Source organism: Genypterus blacodes, unplaced genomic scaffold, assembly GCF_046128005.1.
Source record: "Genypterus blacodes isolate CSIRO-AG114 ecotype Tasmania unplaced genomic scaffold, CSIRO-AGI_Gbla_v1 ptg000021l_1, whole genome shotgun sequence".
Lineage (NCBI taxonomy): Eukaryota > Metazoa > Chordata > Actinopteri > Ophidiiformes > Ophidiidae > Genypterus > Genypterus blacodes.
Window position 1 is genome coordinate 1,897,146 of NW_027466834.1, and position 25,990 is coordinate 1,923,135.

The 25,990-nt window shown below is 41.6% G+C and overlaps 1 protein-coding gene across 1 annotated transcript in view; it reads left to right on the forward strand.

The window, feature by feature from the left end:
* The first annotated feature begins 1,016 nt into the window (after positions 1–1,016).
* The window catches only part of cspg4 (chondroitin sulfate proteoglycan 4), a 56,875-nt gene continuing 31,901 nt past the window's right edge, over positions 1,017–25,990 (forward strand). The window contains exon 1 of the mRNA XM_076141835.1: positions 1,017–1,134. Coding sequence (XP_075997950.1) covers positions 1,062–1,134 — 73 coding nt within the window. The 5' untranslated portion in view covers positions 1,017–1,061. The remainder of the gene's footprint in view (positions 1,135–25,990) is intronic.

Genomic DNA, 25,990 nt, shown 5'->3' on the forward strand with positions numbered 1-25,990 from the left:
ATATAAAGAATGCAGTGGTGGGCCGTCAGAGCCAGCAAGGCCTTCTCTGCTGGCCTAAACATCATCAGAATATAAATTTAATTTTGATTTATTTTTCCCCCAAATATGTATTAAATTGTTCCCCTTAGTCTATTCTCTTTATTTCATAGCTTCCGACTTGGTTGCGCTGCTTCCAGCCTCACAACGAGAGTCGGAGGGGGCTGGGCTTTATGTTAGAGCTTTTATCCAATCATATTTCAGCCTAATGTGTTGCAAGGGTCCATGAATTCTGCCCTCAGGCCTTCAGAATCAACTCTGCGGGCACCTGTAGCTTAAAGTGAACGCAAACGAAACTGTGGTGTTAACCAATCAGATTTTGAGTTGGCTTGCTACGGGCCTTCTAGCAGGCGTAGGGTAACGTCAGCACATGAATGTCTTTCGAAAAATGAACAACACTGAAGGCCTAGGTGTGAAATGCACGGCCCACTACTGAAAGAATGAGACATTGATCAAGGGAAAGGCTTCAAAGATAAACCACCAAGAGAGTTGTATAACTTGATTTGTCTTTAATTAAAAGTAAAAGGTTTCTCCTTGCAGAAGCTAGCCTCTGGTCTCCAAAGACCACTCCAAGCCAGGATTCCAGGAGTTGCAAGTCTGAGAGAGACAGAGGTTATTTGGGGGTGACCTATATCAGTGAATGTCTTCTATGTGTTAATTTAGTTCTGCACTTGAGCATTCACAAGTTTGCACTTGTGAATGTGTAAGTGCAGGGGCAGAAGGGAGAGGCAGGATGTGATTTTCCAATCTTTTTTAGAAGGTGTGTGTGTGTGAGAGAGAGAGAGAGAGAGAGAGAGAGAGAGAGAGAGAGACGAGGAGAGAGTAGTGAATGAGTGAGGGAGTGTGCATGTTGGACAGGGGGTTGAAAGAGGGCGTCCCTCTCACGGTCCCTCCCCAGCCCTGCCCCTTCACGTAGCCTTGTATTCTGTAGCACAACCCACGTCCCAAAACTGGAAAATCATTCAGTCCTTTCTGAATGGAGTGTCTCTAACGTGTGAGTGGAGGACTAAACTTACAGCACAAATATGAGAGCCCTGCATCTGGTCCTGGTCAGTGCGTTCTTGACCCTGCTCAGTCTCCCCAGCCCCAGCCACGGAGGTAAGTACCACTGCAAGTCAGGCCACGGATCATCCTTTGTGCTCCCCTCTGTCACAGAGGTACAGATTGGTAACAGGGGGGTGAGGATTCCCCTCTGCCCTGTGTATTAAGCAATTGAAGTGCTTGTGAGGCAAGTTAATCAAATCTAAACTTAACAAGCTTCTTCCACTTATAACTTAGTAAACTTTATTGCTACTCACACAATTATGATACCATTCATTGTGCAGCAATGAAACTGCCTTTATTGGACGGAATGCAGCGCATCATGGGAACAACGTGTCAAGAGTCTGAGAAAACAGCTGTCAGCTTCTGTTCTAACGTCGTTTTTCTCACTGTGCCCTTCAGAGTGTGTGTGTGTGTGTGGGGGGGGGGGGGGGGGGGGGGGGGGCATTTACCTTACAGAATGTTTGTGTTGAAAGCATATTGCCAAAAGTCAGGAGTTAGTGAGGCTGAAGGCCTCAGCGGTTAAGAGGTGAGCTAAGGTCCCTTTGCCGGCAGAACTGAATAGCTCTTTGAGAGGGAAGCCCACAGTTGCAGGCCAAGAGGAGAGATGAAAGAGAGAGAGTGAGAGGCGGGGGTAGAGAGAGAGAGAGAATGCAAGTGTATATCCAAAAGTGTGTGTGTGTGTGTGTGTGTGTTGGGACAGGGTCAGCTATAGAGCTCTACCTATACCGCCTTCACCACTTTTGCTGCAATGTGCCATATTCTTCCTTTCATTTCTCTTGCAGTTAGCATACGGTGTGTCTAGAATGTACAGGGTCCGGGTGAGACAAATTCCTGCTTTGCTGGTGTGAGAGCGCCGCGGATGAAAGTGCCTGCGAACAGCTTAACCAACTCACCTCGGTACAAACTTGTACATATGGCGAGTTGGCAGGATGAGCAGTGGACTCAGCAGCTGCTGTGCCAATTGTGTTCCGCCGGCTCAGATTTTCAAACTCTCCCTGGAAATTCCACTCTAATTAAGTCTGGGCAAACCGAGATGAGTGTCTCCTTTGCAGTTCAGGGAAGAAAATGGCTGTTCATCAGAATGAAGGAGTGTCGCTTTGTTTTAGTGGCACAAAATCAAAGCTCAGCTGGAGAGCTGGATTTAGTTCTTCAGTCTGGTCGGTTCACTTGAAGCATGAAAAGATTCATGTGGCTTTCTGTTTGCTCATTTATAGATAAGCTCCAATGAGGGGCATGACTGCTACACCTCCGCTGATGAATAAGCTGTACTGTGAGCTCAGCCGGGGAGGTTTGCTCACTGCGCATTTGCTGACATTTTACAGGAAAAATATTTTTCCTGGCATTAAACCAGTTACTGCAATGTCCTGCACAGAATCTGCATACATGGTGCTGTTATGTCGGGCTACATAATTATATTCTGTCTCCATCATGTACAGTATGAACATTTCTTTATAGCTGCCATCTCCACTAGGGAGCTTTTACACCTTACATTCAAATGCCAATACCTGCATCTATGTATCCTTGTGAATAATGTTCTCAATGTGTTCTGGGAGCATTTACATCTGCATGATACGGTAAATGTAGTTCGGCACAAATGGGTGTGGATAGGCCTATATGTAGGGTTGCGGATAGAAGCCAAAGAATCCAGGGAAAAAAGTGAATTTTATGTCGGCCAAAATGTTCTTATTCCAGTGCCACCATTAGGCTGAGCAGTACCACAATTTAAGGGTCCTTCTTCAATTAAAATCCAGCAGTGACTTTTTCAGATATTCTGCTAATAGACGACCCAAAACCCCACTTCCTTGGAGATTGTGTGTGTGTGTGTGTGTGTGTGTGTGTGTGTGTGTGTGTGTGTGTGTGTGTGTCTGTGTGTGTGTCTTTGTGTGTGTGTGTGTGTGTGTGTGTGTGTGTGTGTGTGTGTGTGTGTGTGTGTAGTGATTATGGTGGAATCAAACAGCCAGACAGGACATTGTGGGAAGAATTTCTCCTCATCTAATTATGTTGGCACAATCCCGCCCACCTCAGTGTTAACAGTACTCACACGCTGACCCTGAAGAGCAACATGCTAATGTTGACCAGATGTACCAAGCCACGGATTAGATGTTGCCCCCCCCCCCCCCCCCCCCCCCTCCTCCGTTGCTCTGCAGTGCACAGACTCTTCCATAAGCTACCTATGCTCACAGAAGGTTTCTTATTTCATCTCTGAGTTTACATCTCCAAGTGTCACAGAACATGCACAACATGACACACGCTACCACATGTTTGGGTGCTCGCCAACTCATTCACACCTTTCTTTAAATACGCACTTTGCAGTATGTGTCACACACCCTACTTGCACCTACTTTTACTGCCGTGTATAGTAACTCCACACACAGTAACAGAACAGTAAGTGATCTGAGTCGGCATCAACAAATCTTGAACACAGGACAGTGAGTCATACCCCATATTTTCCGTGCTTTTTTTTTCAGCGCTGCATTGTACCACTTCCCCACAGTCCATATGCCAGATTTTTTTTATCCACCCACATATGGCAGCAGCAACTGGAACTATAACAGAGTGAGACTTAGCAACATTTTATGCAACACAAACAAAACTGAAAAATGAAAAATCCATAATTTCCTTTGCACAAAATGTCACACAAACAAAGAGTGGAAGAAGTTCAACCTCAGCACATTTTGCTACAAACACTGTAACGCTGAAAATCTTCTTGTTTAGCCTCCTGAAGATACTCAAACTCACTTCAGATCACAAAAACGGTGAAATAAGAAGTTTAGAATGTTTCCTTCAACGCCCTTCAACATATTCTGCTAACATTGTCATATGCACAGGAGTAGATACAAAGATGACAAAATGCCCAATGATTAAGTACTTTATCATGTGAAAACTGAATAACTACGCTTTTTCTTTAAGCGTTTGTCGTAAATTGTGCCAGTATCATTATGAAACAACATCTAATGCAAACATCATCTGATAATTTATGTATATTCATGAGGGATTTAGACGCGATGCTCCTGAATGTGTTTGTGTTTTGAATTGCAAGGCTTATAGGGGATTTGCATCCAGAGACGACATGTGAGCCTCTCATCTCCCCCTACACTATAATATCACTATGGTAACAAGAAAAAAAATAAACGTGGAATTTGCCTGAGCCTTTTGGATTGTCAGTATACAAGCATTCCATGTGTTCCCTAAGATTTGGCAAGGCACATGGTGTGTCTACAACTGTCTGCTCAGAAGATGAATAAGTCCAATATTTGCATTGGGAAATTGATGAGATTAGTGTTCTGGTGGCGTTGCTGCTCCCACAGATGCGTTGGATGACCCTCCCCTGACCTCTTACTTTAAACAGCGCAATGTTAGGACTGAATAGAAATGTGGCATTTGGTATTAAGCCAAGCAAGAAAACCAGAGTGTTTATAAATTCAGCGCAGAATGCTGAGGGCCTTTGCTCACCGTCTCTTTATGGAAATGCCTCTACGTCTGGTTATTGAGTGACCAGGTGTCCAGAAAATACATGGAGTGTATGCTAAGCTGGAAATGTTTGAACAATGAGCAAATACGTGCAACTACTCAATATATAAGAATGTGTCTGCTTCTCCACTGTTATCTTAACAGTATGTTACCTTTTTAAAAAGAAGACAAAGAAGTACAAGAGAAGAGAAGCGTGGAGTTTTCTTTTCTTTCCTTTTTTTAATACTTTTAGCCACATGCACACTTGGACATGAGTCAGCTCTATTGACATGCTTGTCCTTGTGGTTGAATGAAAGAGTTTCTCGTAACACATCAGTGAGAATGGGAGATGATAAATATTGATAGCACTTCTTCACAGTGATACCACCTCCCTCCCTCCCCTATGCCACGGTGATATCTTGCCACGTTTCAGTGAGTTATGCTTTATTAATGATTTGTTTGAGCTTGTGGCCTGAGGCTAAACTCACACTGCAACAATCTGAAGCTTCCAGTAAAGGCAACACTTCTCGTATCCTTTCCTCACTATAGTGGCCTCTTATTTACAACAGGGAGTGACTCAAATACTTTGGTACATCATGACATTTTCATTGTTGTTGATGCCATTTATTTTAACACCTCCTGCGTGTGTTTTTGCAAGGCTCCTCAATCTGGATATCAGACACAGTCACACGGATGCCGCTGTCATTTTCATTCCTAAACAATTGGGCTGGTGAGGTGGAGGCTGTGCTTGTTGTTGTTTTTTTCAAACATTACGTAAACACCTTAATTAGATTAAAATAGATACATACAAATGGATTACCCTAAATGAGAGATGGAGACCCAATGTTTTATAAAGTCTATGTTCACCTGGTGTACTTTCCTACATAGGCTGATTAAGCAATAGTTCATGTGCTGAATCATTTAATTTCTATCATTTCCATTATTACTTTGATCACAGTAGGAACAAAAATCTGAGAGTAGCATCCATGTACACACGGTGGAACAAAAACACATTGTGACATCTCTAGTTTGTTCCCATGAGCTTCTACAACATCTTCTCTTTCTTTAAAATAGTAAATAGCTGGGAGGGAAAGCTACTTGTTTGCAACAGGGCAGGTAGCACAGCAAGGGAAAGGATAGATTACAAGTCTGATGGCTGTAATACTGATATCTCCTGTCAGGTTTTCTCGACTGAGACACTTGGACCCGCGCTGCTCTCTGTAAACTGCTAAATCCAGATAAGCATGCCAGCTACATGCAAAACATGTAGAATGAAATTAGTTCCCTTGACAATCCTTCCTGCCGCGTGTGGAGGACCATTATATATACAGTATATATACTTACATACATGTATTTATTGCACTGAATTGAATTTCAGAACCACAGTTTAAGGGCTGAAACACATGCACTGATTTTGTTCACGCCTGCTGAAAAGGACACTGGGACTTTAAAAGCACAAACAGTGAAACATTTCATTCCGATTTCGATGTAAGAACAATAAAACATCCCCCCCCCCCCTCTTCGTTGCCTTGCAGATGATCTTTCCCACATTGCTCTGTTTGAGGTTGCTGGCCGTCAACTGCAGGCTTAGATTATATTTAAGGTCTACAATCAGGCCAGGCAGACGGCCCACACACAGACCTCATTTAGCACTTGGGTGTGTACACAAAAGAGTTCATGTGCATAAACGCAGCGCCAGAATCTGTCCCTAGGTGGAAGGGTCAAAGGTCATGCTGCTGTGTGCCCCCTGTGTTGTTTTAACCCATTCCATGTCAATCAGATAAATCCAAGGGAGGGGGTTTTGCAGAGATTTAGTGATGGATAGTTATTAAGTCCCTGCAATTTTCAATAATCGGCCCTAGATTGCAGAATGTGTCCTTGCAGCCTTTTATTGAATAATTTCATTGTGTCAGACATTTTGGACAAAAATCTCACAATCTGACAGCTGCCGCAAACCACACATTACAACCTTGTTTGCAATGAACTTGTGAAAATCATTTAAAAATATATCAGCAAACTATAACAGCTACCATCAGCACTGCAGATTAGCAAAAAAGCTAATATTATTTAGATGTACTACACTGTCAATGTCATGCTCATTAGAACAGAAGGACAACAACCACAGGCAAAGACTAGCCTGCCAAATAATACTATATTCTACCCCAGTGCAGAAACTGGACGTTTGATTTTTGATAAGAGCTGTCAGGGAGTTTAGTGCCCAAAATGAAAACTCCAGAGAAAATTCTCATTATCACAGAGCTGCCAATTTTCCAATAAGAGGAATTATGCATGAGCAGATGTCTCGATATGAGTGGCCATGGATTTTTTCCCTCTTTCCGAGAATAGTCTGCATTATCTTTTTGGTTGAATAAAGCGGATTCACTCATCCTCTGGCTGTTGTCGCTCCTCTTATCCATGGGAAATAAATTGGATGCCCGAAAACAGGAGCAGCCATGGTATTAAAGTCACTGCCCCCAAGATGAGCTCTTCTTATCAGTTGTTGTTATCTTGCTGCTTGTTATCATATGATCCAAATTAACATCTAAAATAATTTAGGAACAATGCATGCTTTATTAAACACTGTACTGCGTGTTACTCACATGCTGTCATGAGTGGAAGCAAAGTAATGCGGTCAGTGGGTAACCTAAAGTTACTACGTCTAAGGGACTGGAAAACCTGCGTGAATCATGCTAAATGTTTCCAATGTTGGGCTGATTCATCTGAGACGTGTTTGGAAAGGAGTTTTCCATTCCGACATCTGGAGACGGCAAGGAGGCGGTTAGCTGTGTGGCCAGAACTGAGGGCTTTCATCAAATTGTCCCTCCTCCTCCTTTACCTAATATAGACAGAACAGCAGCAGTGTAAGAATGTGTTTGTAGATGAGGATGGAGAGAGAATAGTTTCTCAGTTAAACATATTTAAATCTGTAATCTCACTGTAAACTCATTGAATCTTCAGTGAACAATAGAGTTACTTTTCGGTATCAAATTAAACTTTTGGCTTTATTCGGTTTCACTAAAACAATTTCACCGAAATTAGCAATCAACAAGTAAATCAACAGTAGCTGTGTGAGAACACTCAGAAATGTCTAAGTGCAGTAAGTGGACAGTGATGGGATTGCAAAGCATCATGGAGCTACAACAGGACCATCATACATTACTGATCATAGTCATCTGTGCTTATGTGCTATGTGCTTATTGCTTTATATGAAAAGTCAGTATACAGCAAACAGACTGCTGACATACACAATAAATAAACCTCAATACTATAGATAGATAGAAAAACAGAATTAAAATTCCATTTCAGAACATTTGATATTTATGTTTTCTGTGTTGTGTTGTGTGTCTCAGGTTACTTCCTCCCTAACAGATTTAGCTCTACTATGTTTATCGCTCCAACAGGGATGGTGTGCCAGCTTGCACAAGAATATGAGACACATTTTTAAAAATAAAGGCATCCTGTGTAGAGTGGGGACTCCCTCCAGGCCAGAGGGTGTTTGAGTCATGAGCACGAGGCCACACTGGTTAATCATAAGACATCTGACTCCTGAGTAATAGTTTTGTACTTCTAAGTAGCACTTGACTGTAAGACATTACAGTCTTCCTCTTCAGTTTTAGCCACAAGGTGCAGTGATATACTGAATGAATACCTGGAGTGATCAGTTATGAGCAATCTTCTATAAACTACTGTCACTCTGCATGTATGAATATGCAAAAACTAGCGAACATTTTATGTATTTTTTTGAGTCAAAAGTTTGGACTGAGAAGAGAAGAGAAGAGAAGCGAAGAGAAGAGAATGAGAAGAGAATGAGAAGGTGTGTCCAAACATTCGCTGGTAGTATATGTATTTTTTGGCTGACGTAAAATATGAACATCCCTCTGTTCATTTAGGTAGAACTGTCTGTAAACAACATGGCACTGAGAAAGTGCAGTAAGGAGAGTCACAGCATGCTGATGTGAAGCCATCCTGTTGAAAATCTTCATCAGCGCCGCCGAGGGACCATGAAGTGTTCTGAATAATTTGAAGTCAAATGGCCTCATTACAGGCTGGGTTCAGTCTGAATGAAGGGGGCTGGGATAGCACCAGGCCTGGGATCTGGCAAAAGATAGTCTGAAATTAATTGCAGAAGATAAATATGGCTAGACACAAGAACCAACAAAAAAAAATCTTACTACACATGGGGTCAAAGACAAAGGAAGGGGGGGGGGTCTTTGGATGTATGTGTGAGCCTCTTTCTGTGTGTGTACAGTTGCTGTGGTTCACACAGATCCCAGTGTAACTGGGCCAAAGCAATGTCGTCATCTCTCTGGTTATGAAGGCTTAAAATAACCAAAGGAAATGATGTGTCTCGTGAATTTTGCTTTGCCTCAGACTCCGGCCTCCTCCAGTAGCGTGAAGCTGAGAACAGCTGCACAGTGGAGACCGAAGCAGGTTTCCCTCCCACAAACCTCCATGTCTATCCAATCAGTCTTTTCGATGTTGGATCCTAGTGGGATGAATGTTAACTCTTGAGTAAATCTACCATGTTAGCAAATCTTTTTTCATAACAGCCTTCTCCTCCAGCTAATAGAGAACACAGGTCACAAGAGAGGAGAGGCAGTGCAAAGCTTTAAGCAACTGACAACAGCAGCTGAACTCCCTAACGTCAACATGTAAACTGCCAAACCAGAAAAGATGAAAATGGGAGGAGAGATGAGAACAACCTGTATTTTTGTGGCCCTTTATGCACTGAGTCACCATGGTATTCCAGACCAGGCAGTAGAAACAAGTCCCTGGGGATGGAAGAACTATGGAATACGATTCCTGACCACGTATGACCCTTGTGCATTCAGTGTCTCCACTGCCAAAAAGTGTTAACTAGCAAGTTTATTTTGGATAAGTGTCTATTATATCCCATTATTTGCACTACTGTATATGCTCTCTACTGTAAATACCCCTCTGTATCATATATTTAATCAATGTATGTTTAGTATTTTATTATCGCTTTTGCACTTCTGGTTACAGGCTATCTGCATTTCGTTGTGAAAAACTAATCTAATCTGATCTAATCTATGTATGTAAGTGACCAGAGAGAAGACACTGTGGGTGTTTTGAGAGGTTTGTGGATGACATTCTTCTTCATCACAACACTATTGTAAGCACACCATCAACCATGGAACTAAAGACTATGTATGCAGAGGAGAATTGGTTGGCCGTACTGTAAGAGAACATACTAACACATTGGCTATTCAAACTCCAAATATATGATTAATGCATAACTATGGCCTAATGTTGAGGAAAGCAACCTTTAGGAACTATACACCTAATTTGCTGTGTCTGAGGGAGTTTTTGCTGCCTGAAAGGATACACATAACCATTGGATGGCAATTATCCCAGGGCCAGCCTGGGCTTCTTTTAATTTAATGTTTTTTGCAAATGTAAAGAAAGGAAAACTGGTCAAGGGAAATGTGGGGTAATGCGATGTTAAACTTTCTCAAAACTCTTTTCTGCTGTGCAGCTGGACATTTTCTTACTTGAGTTTGCATCAGTTGGTTTAGCGGTTGTGGTTTCAGGACCACTGATAGACAGAGTTTGATATGATCAATCAGTAGTTAGACAGATATATGAAACCTGGTGAGGTCAGAGAAAATAACTGCAAGATGCTTCCCAGTCTCTGCAGAGATAAAGATTTGCCTCTCCTGCTGTGTATTTCAGTGGAGGTTTCCACACTAACCCAGTCAACAGCTGTTGCCGAGAAAACATAACTGTCATCCAGCATGCAGCTTCAGCGCACAAATATGTTCTTGGCAACTGAAAGCAGAAAAACCTTGGTTTGCTGCCATGCCAAATTGTGGCTATAATTTACCGACATAATTGAACATGGCTATCAAAGGTAAAGAAGACTGGCTTGTTGTCTCAGAGGTTCCTGTGTAATATTTCTGTTTCCCCAATACATAATCGAGCATCAGAATGAGCAACAGCTTCTGAATGGACGTGATTATAATGAACTCAACAAGTCGTGCCACAAAATGAAACTGATGTGGCACATAATCAAGAATACTGAAGGTTGGTATAATAGATGACTGATTAGGCCTATTCATGAGCCTCTTATTAGCAACAGAGAGCACAAACTAAACCAGAATGCCTTCCACTTGTCATAACGAAAACCTGCACTAATCTGATTGAAGCATAGCCAGAATTATGTACTTGTCGCCTAAAGAGTAAACTTAAGTCTGACAGAACCTGACTCTTAACATTCCCCACTGCGTATCTTTTTGGGCCACAAACTCAATCACATAAAACACATTTCAGTGCAATTTTCAACTCCTAACAGTCCTGTTAGAATAAAACAGTTTAAACAAAACATCTACTGTATAGTACAGAAAGTCACACGTGAAATCCGGTCTGCATTCAAATGTAATAAAAACATGTGTTGTGTTCCCGACGGTTTTCTGAAATATGAAGTAGTACCTGACTTGCCAGGAAATGTTTGGCCGTTACCTGACATTTGTCTCTGTGGATGCTGATCAGCCTTCCTGGCCCTGTCACTGAGCATGACTGGATGTACTGTAGTTTGAACACTGATGCAGGGAACTAGATTTGCTGTGCCTTCAATGAGAACCGCAATGCAAAACAGCTGCTTGGAAGTGTGTGTGAATTAAGGGATTTGGCCAGATGTACTGTACACTTCCCATTTACTGCTCTTCCTATTCTGGAAATAGACAAAAACAAAACCTTTTACTCCTGTTCGAGTTTTTACCATCCTATTTGTATCATTTCAGAGTTCACAGAAAGGCTGTTTAAGTCTTACTTCTAACATCACTAGCACCTTAGGGTGGTAGTACAATATCTTCATGCAGGCAAAAATCCCACATTAACCCCTTACATTCAGATCTGTGACCCTACGATCTGTAGTAGCCTACATTGCTGTTTGGCATCATCCCGTAAAAACTGTATTTACCCTCTGAGATCATTGCATCAACATCTCTGATGCAATCCCGGACTCTGCGTCCACACTACTGTGCTATGTTCTCACAACCTCCAGCGGCCATGGCTTCCTGCTGTTTCAATTTCAATCTACTTGTACCTCATATTGCCTATTTTACATCAGGATCTTCAAAAAAAAACAACACAATGTAATAATAATACAACCTTTCTTTCTCTCTATCTCTCTCTCCCTTTCCCCCTCTTTCTGTATAAAAAACAATCGCCAAAATGTTCTATAACTGTACGCGCACTGTCATGTTTGCTTCAATAAAAATAATAGTAACAAGATCTGAGACCCTACAGATTGTTTTACGTATTGTATATTTTCCAAACATATGGTTTCAGTACTGTGGGGCAGCTTAAAGGAGGTCTTACTGTCCAATCACAGGAGAGTATAATGGTTTTACCTTGACCAGAACAGACCTGCAAGCCGTAAACAGTCGGTGGTCTTTATCTAAACCCATGCTTGACTTCTGAATCACATCCCTCCAGAGTGAGGTCATTTTGGCAACCATTTTAGTGGTCAAGTCTGTCTGTGCAGACACATAAGGTATCTGTGTAACTGGCTGCCGTGTTCGAAAAAACAAATGCTGTAGATTTATGAATAGAACTTTAACCAAGTGCAGGTGTCCTTGAGTCTAAAAAAATCTAGTGTTCAGCTGCAAAGGAAAAGGGCCCCATGGCGTTTTTTAGCTTAAATATCCACAATAGACTTGCCACACTCCAGAAACCAGATATCTTATAGAGTGCCAGTGTCTCATATGTGCATAGGGTATCATTTTAATCAATAACTCTGTAGACACGAAGCATAAATCGTATGAGGAGGATGTTGTGGTTGTCTCGTCTGGACCAGATCTTGAAATGTATTGCCAAATCCAACACAACCGTTTCTGTGCCGCCCTGGTCCACCCTGCCTCGCCCTTCTGCGTCAGCTCTTCCCAGTCTCCTCACACAGTGTTTAGTTTTTCTAAATATATATTATGACATTTCATTTGTTCCATGAAGAGAAATAATTGCATAGGTTCAGTTTGACCTCAAGTGGCAGGACCATTAAAAAGGCACTGGTTGAAATTTGAGCTTAAACATGAATGCAATGACTTATCTTTCTCTTGTGGTAACAGTACAATTCATTGCAAAGCTAACATGATATTGCAATCATGTTAGCAATCATTACTTAGTTAAAAGATTGTATGTTTCCTTGGCTCCATCTATTGCGATTCCACCCAGGCGATGGAGTTATTCCTGAAGTTTGCCTCACCAAGACAAACGCATTGATTAGGACATCAAACATCTTTATGCAAATGTTTGTCACTAATAAATGCATTTGGGAGTACAATTATGTTTACTGCTTTCAGTAAACATCACAGCATGTATCGTAGGGCCAGTAGTGATAGTGTCTACACAACCAGCAGCCCCAGTATACAGTATATAACGACAAAAACTGCATAAATCACATGTTTCAAAACACACTCGAAACCGTGTTTGTGTGGACTGTATTTATCACAGCCGCCCAAGGCATTAACACCTTCAAGAATAAACTGCACACTGTGAGTTTACTCAGATATCTGTTGGCTGGAAGCCGCCCAGCGAGGCATCCTTGAGAAAATGAATCATTCATGCATTCTATACTTCGGATGTACTGTACTTTGCAATGCGATTTTCCAAACACGTTTCTTTTCCAAGGGCCTTGTTCTTGGTGAATCAAGTGCATCTGCAGAACATGTAAGTGCCAGCTGGGTGGGATGCCTGTGGCACCATTACTAATAATCAGTTTCAGAAAGCATTCATTAGTAGATTTACTAAATATATTCACAAGTACAGACTAGAACACATTTAAATTATTCTTGTATACAGTGTTGTGAAATCTAAGAACTTTGACAAACATACTGTACAGGTTCCTGTTTCATTATAACAGGGACTTTAAGTAGCTATATGTGCTGTGGTAACAATTACAGTGCCCATGAATAGATCTGTGTTCTATTCTGTGAACTACAGTCTGTAGAGCTACTGCAGGGGAAAACAAAGGGTTCACTGAGTAGAGCTGCAGGTTACGGGGGCTAATTTAGCTCACACATGCACAAAAGACCTCCGAGTCACAAGGTTAAAATGATCTTAGCCCACAGACTTACAGGGGGACTGAGATCATATTAGACCTGAAATGCTTTTGGGAAATGAGGCAACCCAATGAGACAGATCTATATCCAGGCACTGAAGGTGTCCTCACAGTCAGCTTAAAGCTGCAGATTGCAAGACGGTGGAATGCATAGAATTGCAGAGACCATTTCAATGACAGCAAACACCCACCCACACACACACAACTCCTCCCACTGAGAACATGAGTCATGATTGACAATCCAGCCAGTGATTCCCCTTATGGTACATGGCAGGGTGGTTTGAGCGGAAAGGTTTTTCAGATGGAGGTGATACAGAGACATTTCTTTTACAGAACACTCAATGTATGGATTCGTATCAACTAGTGGTGACATCAAGGTGTTTTATTTTATTTCAGGATGCTGTCGTCTGTTTAAGACATCTTAAACAGAATTAGAAACATACCAACACAACGATTGAAAAAAAATGAATGAAACCAGCATAATAAAAGAGGATTTTGAGAAGTTATGCCTTATAAATAGTATGATTCTGCATGTGTTGTGGAGTCCTCACAACTCAGACTTATTTTAGTATTTTCAGTGGGGAAAAAGGCTTTATTGTAAGTTCCTGACAGCTTGAGGGTGCAACTTCTTGTAATGGCTGATAAAATAACGTATTTTTGTAGAAAATGTGGATCAAATAATGACAAATGGTTTTCACTAAACATATAGCAGCAGCAAAGGCTGGAAACATGTCTGTCCATTAGCAGTTGTTCAGCAGAGCAGCTAAAAGAGCCACTCATTGTATATTGGCCTCTTCCTCATTGACGAACGACAGAACTCGTGTCTTCATTGAGTTTTCTGTCAGACCGAATCCACGTTTGTTGTTTGTGTTTCCGTTGCTTTACTGCAGCTTCTCATTGAACACGACTGTCGCAGTTAGTCCTGCCACATCAGATAACCGAAGCAGTTAAAAATAAAACACATTATTAAGGTCTTACGAGGCTGCGCTGTCACAGTGAAAGTGACGCCTTTGGAAACAAGACCAACGCCCTGATGCTCCGCCAAGACCTTCTGGTGAAGCGGTAGATCAGAAGCCTGCAGACGGAGCTCTTTTTCCCCCCAAAAGCACATCTTCTGCTGTTCACCCCCTCCTCCCCCTGGGTACACTGTGTACGCTCCCTTTGAGTCTTTCTTTCCATCCGTCCTTTCCTTTTCCACGCTTAGTCAAGTGTCGGTTGGAGCAGATTTTTGAGGACACAAAGACTCCTTTTACAGTAGTCACCTGAGAAATAACCTTTACTGTCATTTGTTTGGTTTTCCTTTCTGGGGGGGGACTGGTTTCCTCTCCGGCTGCGGGTTTAGATGGGCCCCTCCCTTCTGCAAAGGAGTCGCCCTGCAGCTCATAAATGTTTAAAAAAGACCCTACTTCTCCTCCATCCAAAACCACCTCAAAGCTTTTCATGGCAGTCAGGAGCAGCATGCAGTAAAACGCAGCAAACACATTCCATGTCATCAACCTCACAAAGCAGCTTTGGTTGTGGATGGAAGGTTGAGACTTATTGGCACATGTTTGAAGCACACCCAGTATGCAGAGCAGCACAGGGAGCTGGTGAAACTGTGGTGCCACCAGTCTGAACTAGGGCTGAGGTATCTTCCTCTCAGGCACCTCATTGGGCAAGGAGCTCGCGCAGAGACTCACAGTGACAACCTTGCCTTCTTTTTTATACCTAAGCCCCTATTTTATAACCTTAACGCCGCGAGCACACACATATGCTGCAGCATCGTCAGGAAATCTTGTCTCTGTCTGTGTTTTTGCCTCAGTGCTTAGAAAGGAGTGTGTCTGTGCCTCATTGAGCTGATTCTGTGAGAACAGGAAATGTGTGTTTATGTGTGTGTGCATGCGTATGTGTATGTTTTCCAGTGTGTGGTCGTCCCCAGCATGAATACAGATGGATGAGTCATGCAGTTATAACCTTATCTCTTGTTACTGCCAGTACAATTGGGATGTGTTTGTTGTACCCTCTTATCTGTATTTAAGCCCTTTTGTTATTCCATGAAAAACTTTTTGCTTCAGAAATACATTTTGATATCACAACAATACAACCATCTTGTGAGAAATGGTATGGTAGCAATTATGTTCTCACTATTAAAGCATTCCATTACAGCTCAGCTCAACTGTTTATACCCAAGCAAAAGCCATGAAACCCCATAGTCGATATAAGTTAATGATGTTTAACGTTGCATTGTTTATGATTTGCATTCAAAGTGCCTGTGATTATTTTAAGGATTTACATTTTGACTGACTGGTAAAATTGATTGAATTCCGAACTAAATACATAGGCATAACTATAAAAATATACTGAATCAAATCACTGCGCCTTTCTGAACAACATTTTGGAACCAAATTATGAACTACTTTACCTTGTACTACAGTATCTACCTATCAGGACCAGGACCCACATGGTTCATGCAGCAGTTTCCTTTGCTTTAAGAACACAGAAGATTATGGACATTAGGGCAAGTGGCGTCTATAGTGCGACAGCTGCATCATTGCTACGACACTAACTGATGACTCATCCTCGTCCTTGTCTCTCCCACACCAGCGATGGACAGCGCATTTTAATGTGCGTCTTTAATAAATGATGGTTGTTTCTCTGGGGGAAGCTTGTACCGACACTGGAATAGGAAATAAAAATGGTTAATTACCAAAATGGTTCCTGGTTCCTTGGGGCAAACAGAAATAAATGCTCCTCAATGGCTGAAAAAGTTTATTGGTGTGAAGATCCTTATATTTAGGCACTCACCGACATGACATCATCATCTTCTTCCCCGAATCTGCAGAATATGTTGGACTGACCTTGAGGATAATTTACACATATATTTCTGAAAACAATTTATGCGCCTAAAATGTGTCAGTTTCCAGAAACAGACCCAGTTACAGTCTGATGGTGCAGCAAAAGCTTGTTAAATGTTAATTACACTGAAATCACTACTTGAGCGTTATTCCAGAGGTCTTCAACACGGAGGTACAGCAGGGGGGGCGTTTTTTTTTGTTTTATTATTTATTTATTTATTTATTTTAAAACAATTTTTTTCCCCCACAGAATGTCTTTAAATACACATTAACATCAATCCAACATATTGTTGTGAATGGATAAATGGAGGCAGAAAGAAAGAAAGAATCTTTCAGTCAGCAATGCACACATTGAGGACACACAGGAGCTCTCTCAGGCTGGGCACCTGTTCACTCATAGTAGTGATGGGTCGTTCACAAACTAGCCGGCTCTAAGCGCTCTTTGAACGGAACGACGGGAGCCGGCTCCCAATCAGGAGCCGTTCACTTCTTTTTTTTCATTCACTTTTTTTTTTCTGTTAAAGTCATACGTGATTGGTCAAGATGTGTGGGAGGGGCGGTGTGAAGCGATTAACTGGGAACAGTACATTGAGTTGTAACAACGCTCTGCGGATGGAAGGACGTTCTGCTGTTGTCACAAAAAACTTTAATATTTAAAGTGGAGCCAAGCTTTGTCAGAGTGACATTGGTAACTTGTAATTTTCTTCGCTCTTATTCTTCAGATGTTCAGTACAGGACAATTATCTACCTCTACAGTGTGCAGGCTGTTTGTGCTAATAAGGTTGCATCATTTTGTCAGAATATTACACATCTCATTTTCCTATAGTCAAAGTTTACAAACTAGCCTGGACAGCCTCTTTTTTGTCATTGGTTTCTTCTATGTAATTTGCTTCATATTAAGTTTAGGTTAGATTTGGAAACATTCAGTGATTTTCAAGAGAGTTCCAGAAGGTTGGCTGGAGTGAAAGCTTTAAGGACGGCACACACGAGGAGATGTAAATTATTTTACCCATATGCACGATAGGAATACTGCTAATGAATCTTTATGAATGTCTGACCCTAATCAGCTGTGAAATCCTGTGTCACCCATTAGCAAGAGGAACACACTTCACAGTCTAATAGTCCAAGCAACTCCCAAAAGGGCCATTAACAAACACGCTCAAGAACGTATTTAAATCTAGACGATGTTTAATTGCTTTCAAATTAGTCAGCGTGTGCGGTTGGAATGGTAGATTAAAGGTTTTGTAAACAGTTTTCATCTCATCTGAGGAATGAGGCAGGAATAGATTTTCAGGTCTACAACAACATCACAGGTAATACTAAGGTCTTGTTTTTATGATACAAACACCTTTGCATTTTGAGCCAGAAGCTTTGAAATTCAGATTTCTGAGACAGACTCAATTTTGCCTCGGAAATGTATTGTACCACTGTTTTTCTTCAAATGATTGACAGTTCTCAAACTGTATTATAATTTCAAATTAATTATCTGAATTCAGTGATGCCTCTTATGAGATGAATGCTGTCATCCTGAATCAGTCTTAACGGTGATTTCTTTCTTGACTTGGATCAAAAAAAGCAAATACTGAATCTGTGTAACAGTGAAATGAATAAAAAATGTACATCTTAGAAGAAAAGATCCTCACTCTGTGAAATGTTGTTTGTTATTAGATGTGATGCTGACTGTTTTTTATCATTTGTCTGTCAGACGTTTCAGACAAAAGCATTGAGTGGCAATCTGAGAGTTTTTACATAAAGCTTGTTGCCAGCTTGACAGATGATCCAGATCTGTGAAATCCTCAAGGAGCTAATCCTCAGATTTATGATTATCATTTCCCCTGGTGTCGATCTCCATGTGAGGTATGAGACGGGACATGCATATTCACACCATGCGGTACATCACATCTCACCCACATTGACATTTCTGCATTCTGTGAGCTTTGCTTACTTAGTATGTAAGCACCTGTAAACACATCTGCAGATGGTTTAGGTTTTGTAGGAGGCCTGCAGCCCCCTTTTCCTTTAGCTTTAAAGAGGTAATGAGACAAGGGAAATGTTTTATCTGCACAAACTTCCTCCAGCTGAATAAGGCAGAGAAAAGCCTGCTTATTTCCTTTGTAGAAAAGGATAAAAAGATTTTATATGGTCAGTACTCAAGTGACAACTAATGAATCCCAATGAGTGTCCTATGTACAGGTGCGCAATGGGATTTACAAAGGAGGTCAAAAGGAGAGTGAGTATAACAGCGTAAGCTTGCCTGAAGCCTTTTAAACCCCCAAATCTAACTTTAAACAGGGATTATCACCAAACTCATTGCATTTGGATGTTTGGCTCCATGACTGAGATCTTGGTTTCCTGCACTGATGGAGGCGCTCCTCTTTGCCCAGTAAGGACTTTACAGACACTCTGGGTTATATTCACAACCCCTCTGTCTATTTGTTTATCATTTATCATCACTATACACCAAAGCTATTAAAAACTGTAATCACGGCTGAACTAGCAGAAGTAAATAACAAGAGACGTAAAGTGAGATTAAGGTGAGACTCTGTGAAGTCTGTGAATTGTTTAACGATAGATAAAGTGAGTTTTTCATGGTTTAAACCAAATCTACAGCACAGAGAGAAACATTTCCCATTGACACTGACTGACATAAGAGCATAATGGACTCTGTGTGCTTGTGATGTCACCCACAGGTTTCTGAAGGGACAGTTTTGAGTGTGGTTAAAGTGTGTCCTCTTACCATTTGGAGCTGCCTGTCAGGAAATGTCTCATCTGAATGTGTGTCGATGATCTGTTTGTGTTGACTCTTGTATGTCGATCAAGAGATGTTATAGCTGTTATAGCACCTTCCTGATATCATGGTAGACACACAGGTGACACACATGTCAATGATCCACATACAGTCAGCATAGAGGATGAGACCCATGAATGTCATATTTGAACTAAATAACTATATTCAGTTATTCAAAATACTAGATGACTTTTGATAAATTTACAACTTTTACATTGTCTTTGCAACCCATATGAGCAAATTCAGATTATTGTTATCAGGACCTATTTAGCTTTCTGTGATTTGCCGACAGATTTTGATGTAAAAAAAATGTAAATTGTCCAGTCATAGGCACTCAGCTGACACCCATCTCACCCACTACTAATGCAATATAGATACAGTACAAGAGTAGTTATTTGCGTGGTCGTAGTTCAAAAAAACGTGTGATGCAGTTTAATGGTAAACACGAAAATGAGGTTTATTTACACAATCTCATGTTAGAGGTTTATGGGCAACAACTGGTTGCCGTGACACATGTCCAGTCCACAATCCTGTAAGAAACAACAACTAACAAGCATATCAGAAAGAGTTGGAGTATGTCTTTAAATCGTTGCTCTACCGTGTACTGTGTGCTTGTGTGCCAAAGTGTGACTCACAGTTAACAAAAACTTTCACACCATAAATATTTAGATATTATTGGCAGTCAGCATAAAATATTTGAACCCAGGGGAGAAGACTCTACCACAGTGAAGAGTGAAATGGCTGCGTTTTGTGCTGGGCTCTAGGGTTTCATGAAGGCATGCATCGATTTTAGTCAACAGCTTTGTTTTGGTCTTCAGTCAAGATAGTGACTGTCTCAATGGTACTTCTGCCTCCAGCAGTATATAAAAAAGACATTCCTCACATTTGCTTCTCTCCAGTGCTCACTTACTCCCCCTTGTTGATAATCTCTCTCTCTCTCTCTCTCTCTCTCTCTCTCTCTCTCTCTCTCTCTCTCTCTCTCTCTCTCTCTCTCTCTCTCTCTGTCTCTCTCTATCTCTCTCTGCTCGTTGCTGTGCTCATTGATGTGGTGTTTCAACATTGCACTCCACCAACCCATATTCATCAAAGCCTGGCAGCCTTGTCAATATTCACCGAACATGGTTGGCAAAAAGCCACCTAGCACCATGATGAGATGACAAAATGTGCTCATAAATCTAAATAAAGCCATGGAGCTGTCAACATTGTATGTAAAACTCTGTGTGTCTGCGCACATATAACATATCATGCACCAAATCTTCACGCACCATCTGTGGGCATGGCGTGTTTTATGCTGTCAAATTATTCACCCATGTGTAGCACTTTCATCAGTGTGTGTAATCGTGTTGTGACAGGATTAAAGATTTGCCAACGTGATGATGGATGATGGGTTTGGGATGGCGGCTATGGAGGAAGGCGGGAAGCAACTTAAATCACAAATGCTTAAAGACAAGTGTGTTATAGGTTGTGTAAAAGGGGCTCCCACTCCTTACTGTTTCTAATATTTAGTTCACTGAGGGTCGAATTTGAAAATTTTGGCCAGGGCATTGAAATTCGATATGATTCAGTACCAACATAGTTCTAAGCCACAGAGTATCACATGAATAAATATTTAATCTCATCAGCACAGCATCAAACTAAGGACTTTTATGGAGAGAATTTGAAACAAGTTTTTATTTACTTGTCAGGGGGAACTAATGGAGTACAAGGGTGTGGACTCAAATGCAAACACAAGGATTCAGGATGAGCAGAAGTCTCTAATAGCACACAATAACAGGCACTGGGTGTGAAAAGCATAACATTCAAAACTAGAGCAAAATAATACCTAAGGGATGCAGGAAGGCTTAACGTAATCTACAAGGAAAACACAAGGACAGCAGCTCACATAATCCAGAGAAGGAACAAAAAATCATGCCAGAAATCAACAATCATGAATAGGTAACTGGGAAGGCACGCAGGCAATAGAACAGGTAACATCACAGGACACGAACAAGAGGCATGTATGGAAACAAGGTAACAAGAAAGCTGCGTCAGGAATCAAACAAGGTTCAATACACAGAGGATCAGTCCTTGGAAATGCATGTAAATCTGAGTGGCGAATAGCAAAAAGGCAAAATCCAAAATCCATCAGGAAACCAGGAAAGCAGGTGTGGAAAACAGGAACAAACTGGAAACACACCCAGGCAAGGGAGGAGCAGACAGAAAAGACACTTTATTCATTCATCTGTTCCAATAATGTACTCTAAAATGTACTTAAATAGTATCATAATAACAGGACTTAATTATTTTATATTCGGGAATTTAAAACAATTTTGATCCAAATTTCCTGGGGTTATTCCCAGGACACGTCTCAACATTCTACTGAATTTAGTCAAAAGATGCCAACCAGCAAATCAACCAGCACAAGCGGGTGCAAACATCCTTGGTAGAGGTAGTAAAACAACACCCATATTGATCCATTTTAAATGCCTCCCTGCTGTCAGAGTGTACACAATTTCCGTAAATGTTTCGACACTATTGTCACCAAAAGAATGATGACTGTTGTCATTCTTGGTGTAATGGTTCTATGCATCATGGGTTTTAAACATACTGTACCTGAAGGTTGAATTCGGCTGTCACAGATCATTACTCATGAGATCCAATTTCAAGGGATCTTTGACTGCAGCTTGCAGGACGCACAGCTTCATACATCAATATAGTGGTTGAGGAGCAGTCAACCAGCAACAATAGCTGCCTTGAACTGCCTTCTCGCAGGTGGGAGCAGCATTTTCAAGCTAAAGTCTGTCAATGTACAACGTGGAGAACATCAGGAATACAAGATTATGGAGAACATAATGCGCAATAATGCAAATCAGGTGTCCCCATGTTCATTGTGAGTCCAAGTGTGGCAGTGAAATGTTCCTGGATGCTCATTTTGTGTGCGATGTGTGTGTATGTACTGTATATTATTTATTTGTATCCAAGTTTGTGTTTCGGTTTTACAATATGAATTAATGTGCTGCCATCAGCCACCAAAACTAGCAAACTATCAACATATGTAACGTATTGTGGTAAAATAATGACACACACACACTAAGTAAAGGAGGAGTTTATTTATATTTATTAGGCCTGCAGCATTTTCCTGCCGGCTTAAAATGTTCATGGAACTGAAAACACATGAGCTTTGCTCCCTATTTTTGGCAGCTGTTTCTCACTTAGCAACAAAAGTTCCTGCTCTACGTCTGGTCCAAGTCACACCTACTTTACTGCCATCAAGGGCGTTTCAGTCTGGGTGAAACTGTCCACACTTCCATAGTTGTGCCCTCAATCACCAACGTCTGCCTCCAAATGAACACTCAGACTACACAAGTGTGGAGTCAGCAAGTCAGCGCACTAGAATAAAGCTGATGTATATGGAAAAGCACTAAGTGTGGTGCCCATTGTCTTGACGTAGAATGTTGATGATGGATAAGCTACAGTATGTACAAAGAAGATAAAACTTGGAATTAATGCTACAAGTATGTCTAAGTTATTACTTTATACAGTAAATGGTTTCTCAGGGTTATTGCACAGTATCATGTCTGCAAATGATTCCGCTTCAACATGATGAATTGAGTTTTGCAAATGATTTGATATAACTTCATGATATTTATTTATTTATTATGTCATTGTATTAATATTTGTCTGATCTGAAAAGCTGGTCTCTGTTGGGACATTAGAGACATTATCTGCCTTTGAAAGAGTCGTGAGAATGAACCACATCTCTCATCTGAATAACACCATTAGATCTTAGGGTGGATGAAGCTACCACCATTGTGGAACTTCTTCCCACTCTGCCTCTAACCTGCATTAGTTCTCCAGTTGCCAAGGAAACCAATTCCTTCTCAAATGGTGCAAAGTGAATAAAGTGCTTCCAGGTGAAGTATTACAGCTTGTAGTCATATTGGAGGTCCCCTGCTCTTGGGCAAAAGTGGCACTGAACAGCTGATGTAAATGTAAATCGTCCATCTGAGCAGATTTGCTACCATCATCTGCAAAACATTTTTTTGCGGGGGGTAGTGTAAAATCTGTTAACAGAAATGATGTATCAATGCAGTGCTGCTCGATGTCTACTGTCACAACACAACATAACACAACACAGCTGCCGACGGGAGCCATTGAAGTAAACAGTGGCTTGTGTCATAGGATGCATCTCGCCACAACCTACCTCCAGGCCCACTGCGGTTCACAGAGCGGCTGCTGTCAGTGAAGGGGTTTGGCGGGTAGACAATTTAGACAATTCACTCCCCACCCCCCTCAGGGGAGTGTTGTCGCTGCACCACATGTTAAAACCATTTCTCCACATGTGCCATTGCGGTTTATTTAGAAAAAAAACAAGGAATCCATTATCTTAAGCTGTAACTTCATATTGCATTCTGTGTGTTAGGAGGGGACAGGTCAGCAGGGCAGATGGTACTGATTGCTTTGGATGACTATGTTTGCAAAATAAGAACAAAAAGAGGGTAAATGGATTCCTGTTAAATACACTAGTACTGTGCTGACTGAAGAATGTGTAGAAATGGGTTAAGAAATAAAACGAAGAGGAAGGACACCGAATCACAATTAAATCATCCACTGTCTGCCACCGACTGCTGACATTTTCCATTAAACCAATGTACCTCAACAATGAAACCAACCTGGCCAAGCTGTGGAAAAATGAAATAGTTGTATCGAAGTTGGAGCTGGAACATTAGAGGGCTGTTTAAGTTGTTTTGCAGTCTCCCTAGGCTTTCCTTGTGATACGCTGTTTATTTTGAGCTGGCAGTGGTGGGTGAAAGCCGGAGGAGAGAGTGGGGGGAGAGAGAGAGAGAGAGAGAGAGAGAGAGAGAGAGAGAGAGAGAGAGAGAGAGAGAGAGAGAGAAGTTGTGGGGGTTGGGGTTGACAAATGCACCTAATTTCTCCCAAATGAGAGGTGAGCCTTCGTTGGAAAAGTAGCTAAACAGATCCGGATGGAACCCGGGTGTGTCCCCTCTACAGTAGGGTGGTGAAAAATAGTTACGTGCATGGCGGGAGAGACTGAGCATGAGGGTGGGCTGACTCAGCCACCAGGCCTGAGAGACGTCTGGAGAGCCACAGAGAGAGAGAGAGAGAGAGAGAGAGAGCACAGCCACTGATATGTACATCTGTGAGTGTGGCTGTTTATGTTTGCACCGTGTACTTCTGTGGGTTTGTTATAAAGCAGTAGTAGCAGTAGTAGCAGTGGATCAGAGCATCTGGATAAAGCATCTATCTGCATTCAGCAGGTCGTGGATGCAGAGGAGAGGACGTGTCTCTGGGGTTGGGAAGCAGGGGAGGGTCGACCTGAGTCAGAGAGGGTCAGTCTGCTGGTGTGTGCCTTCAGCTGGTTCTCATTACAGCGGCTAATGTGACGCTCTGATCTCAAACACACACTGACTTTACAGACCCTGGTTAGAGCCGGATATGGGTTTTGGAGGGGCCCCTTCACTGCTGCTTCTGTATCACAGTTTCCCTCCTTGTGGAGTTCGGCTAGACTGGGGGCCTCATTTATAGAAAGGCCTCAATGTCATATTTGGCTTTGGAAATGTGTGGCGATATAAATGTGTGTCAAAGAAGGTATTCATTAACCCTGAAACTGATGTAACAAAGAGTCCAGCCTGCATGCAAGAGCTGGTTTCTAGTCCGAGTCGAGTCGAGTCCAAGTCACAATGTTCATTTGAATTTTTTGTGTTTTCTAATAACTAATCCTTGCAGTAGAACTCAAGAGAGTCATTTATAGAGTAAACCTGGCTGTACTATGACATCTGCCTCACTAAATGAAACAACTGATTGAAATGACAACTGACAAAATGATCTGAGGAAACATGGCTGAAGAGCCCGAATAGATGTGCTGTAGGATGATGAGCGTGATGGAAGGCACATGTGTGTAATCAGCCAGGAACCAGGCAAGTCAGGGGAGGAGCGCCACACCACACAAACACAAACACAGACACACACAGAGACAGACTAAAGGCATGATTGTAGCCATGACACTCAAACTCGTGTTTTGTATTGCTGAATGAAGAAATTACCAGTTAGAACCTGTAACTTTGTTGCACAAGCACGACTGATTGTGTAGCTGGAGTCTGTGAATAATCCACAATTTAACAACGTTTTTCATACAACACACTGATGAAAAGGCATCACTGCTCTTCAGTCTATAGCTAGTTGCAAGCATGAACAAATCTGAAAACACAGTGAACCAAAAGAACAGAAAACTCTTAAGCTTTCAAAGACTTTTCACTTCTGAGAACAGACAAGTCCGAGTGCAAGTCTGACTCAAGTCCACATGAGGTGTGAGACAGGAAACATGCAGATTTTATGCCTATGCCTATTCAACCTATGCTCTTAGCTGTTGGTTTCAGAAGGAAATGCACTTACGGTTTCTTGACCTGAAGTTCTTTTGCCTACCTATGTTGAACGCACTTATTGGAAGTCACTTTGGATAAAAGCGTCTGCTAAATGACTGTAATGTAATGTAATGTAATGCCATTATAGTTGTTTTCGGTTGTTATCATTGTATTTCAATCATCATTTTGTCATGCAATCCAAAAGGTTTTGCTGTTGGTCTTTTAATGATGAGACCCTGATGAAGAATAAAAAGAACCATGTTGAAAGAGAAAAAAGGAGAAACTAAGTATTTTATGGGATCTGTCTAGGAACAAGAATGTACTGTAGCCCCTGCATGAGCCAAGCCAAACCTCAGCCCATCTCTGTCCAGTGTTCCCCTGCACAAGACCCCAGCTG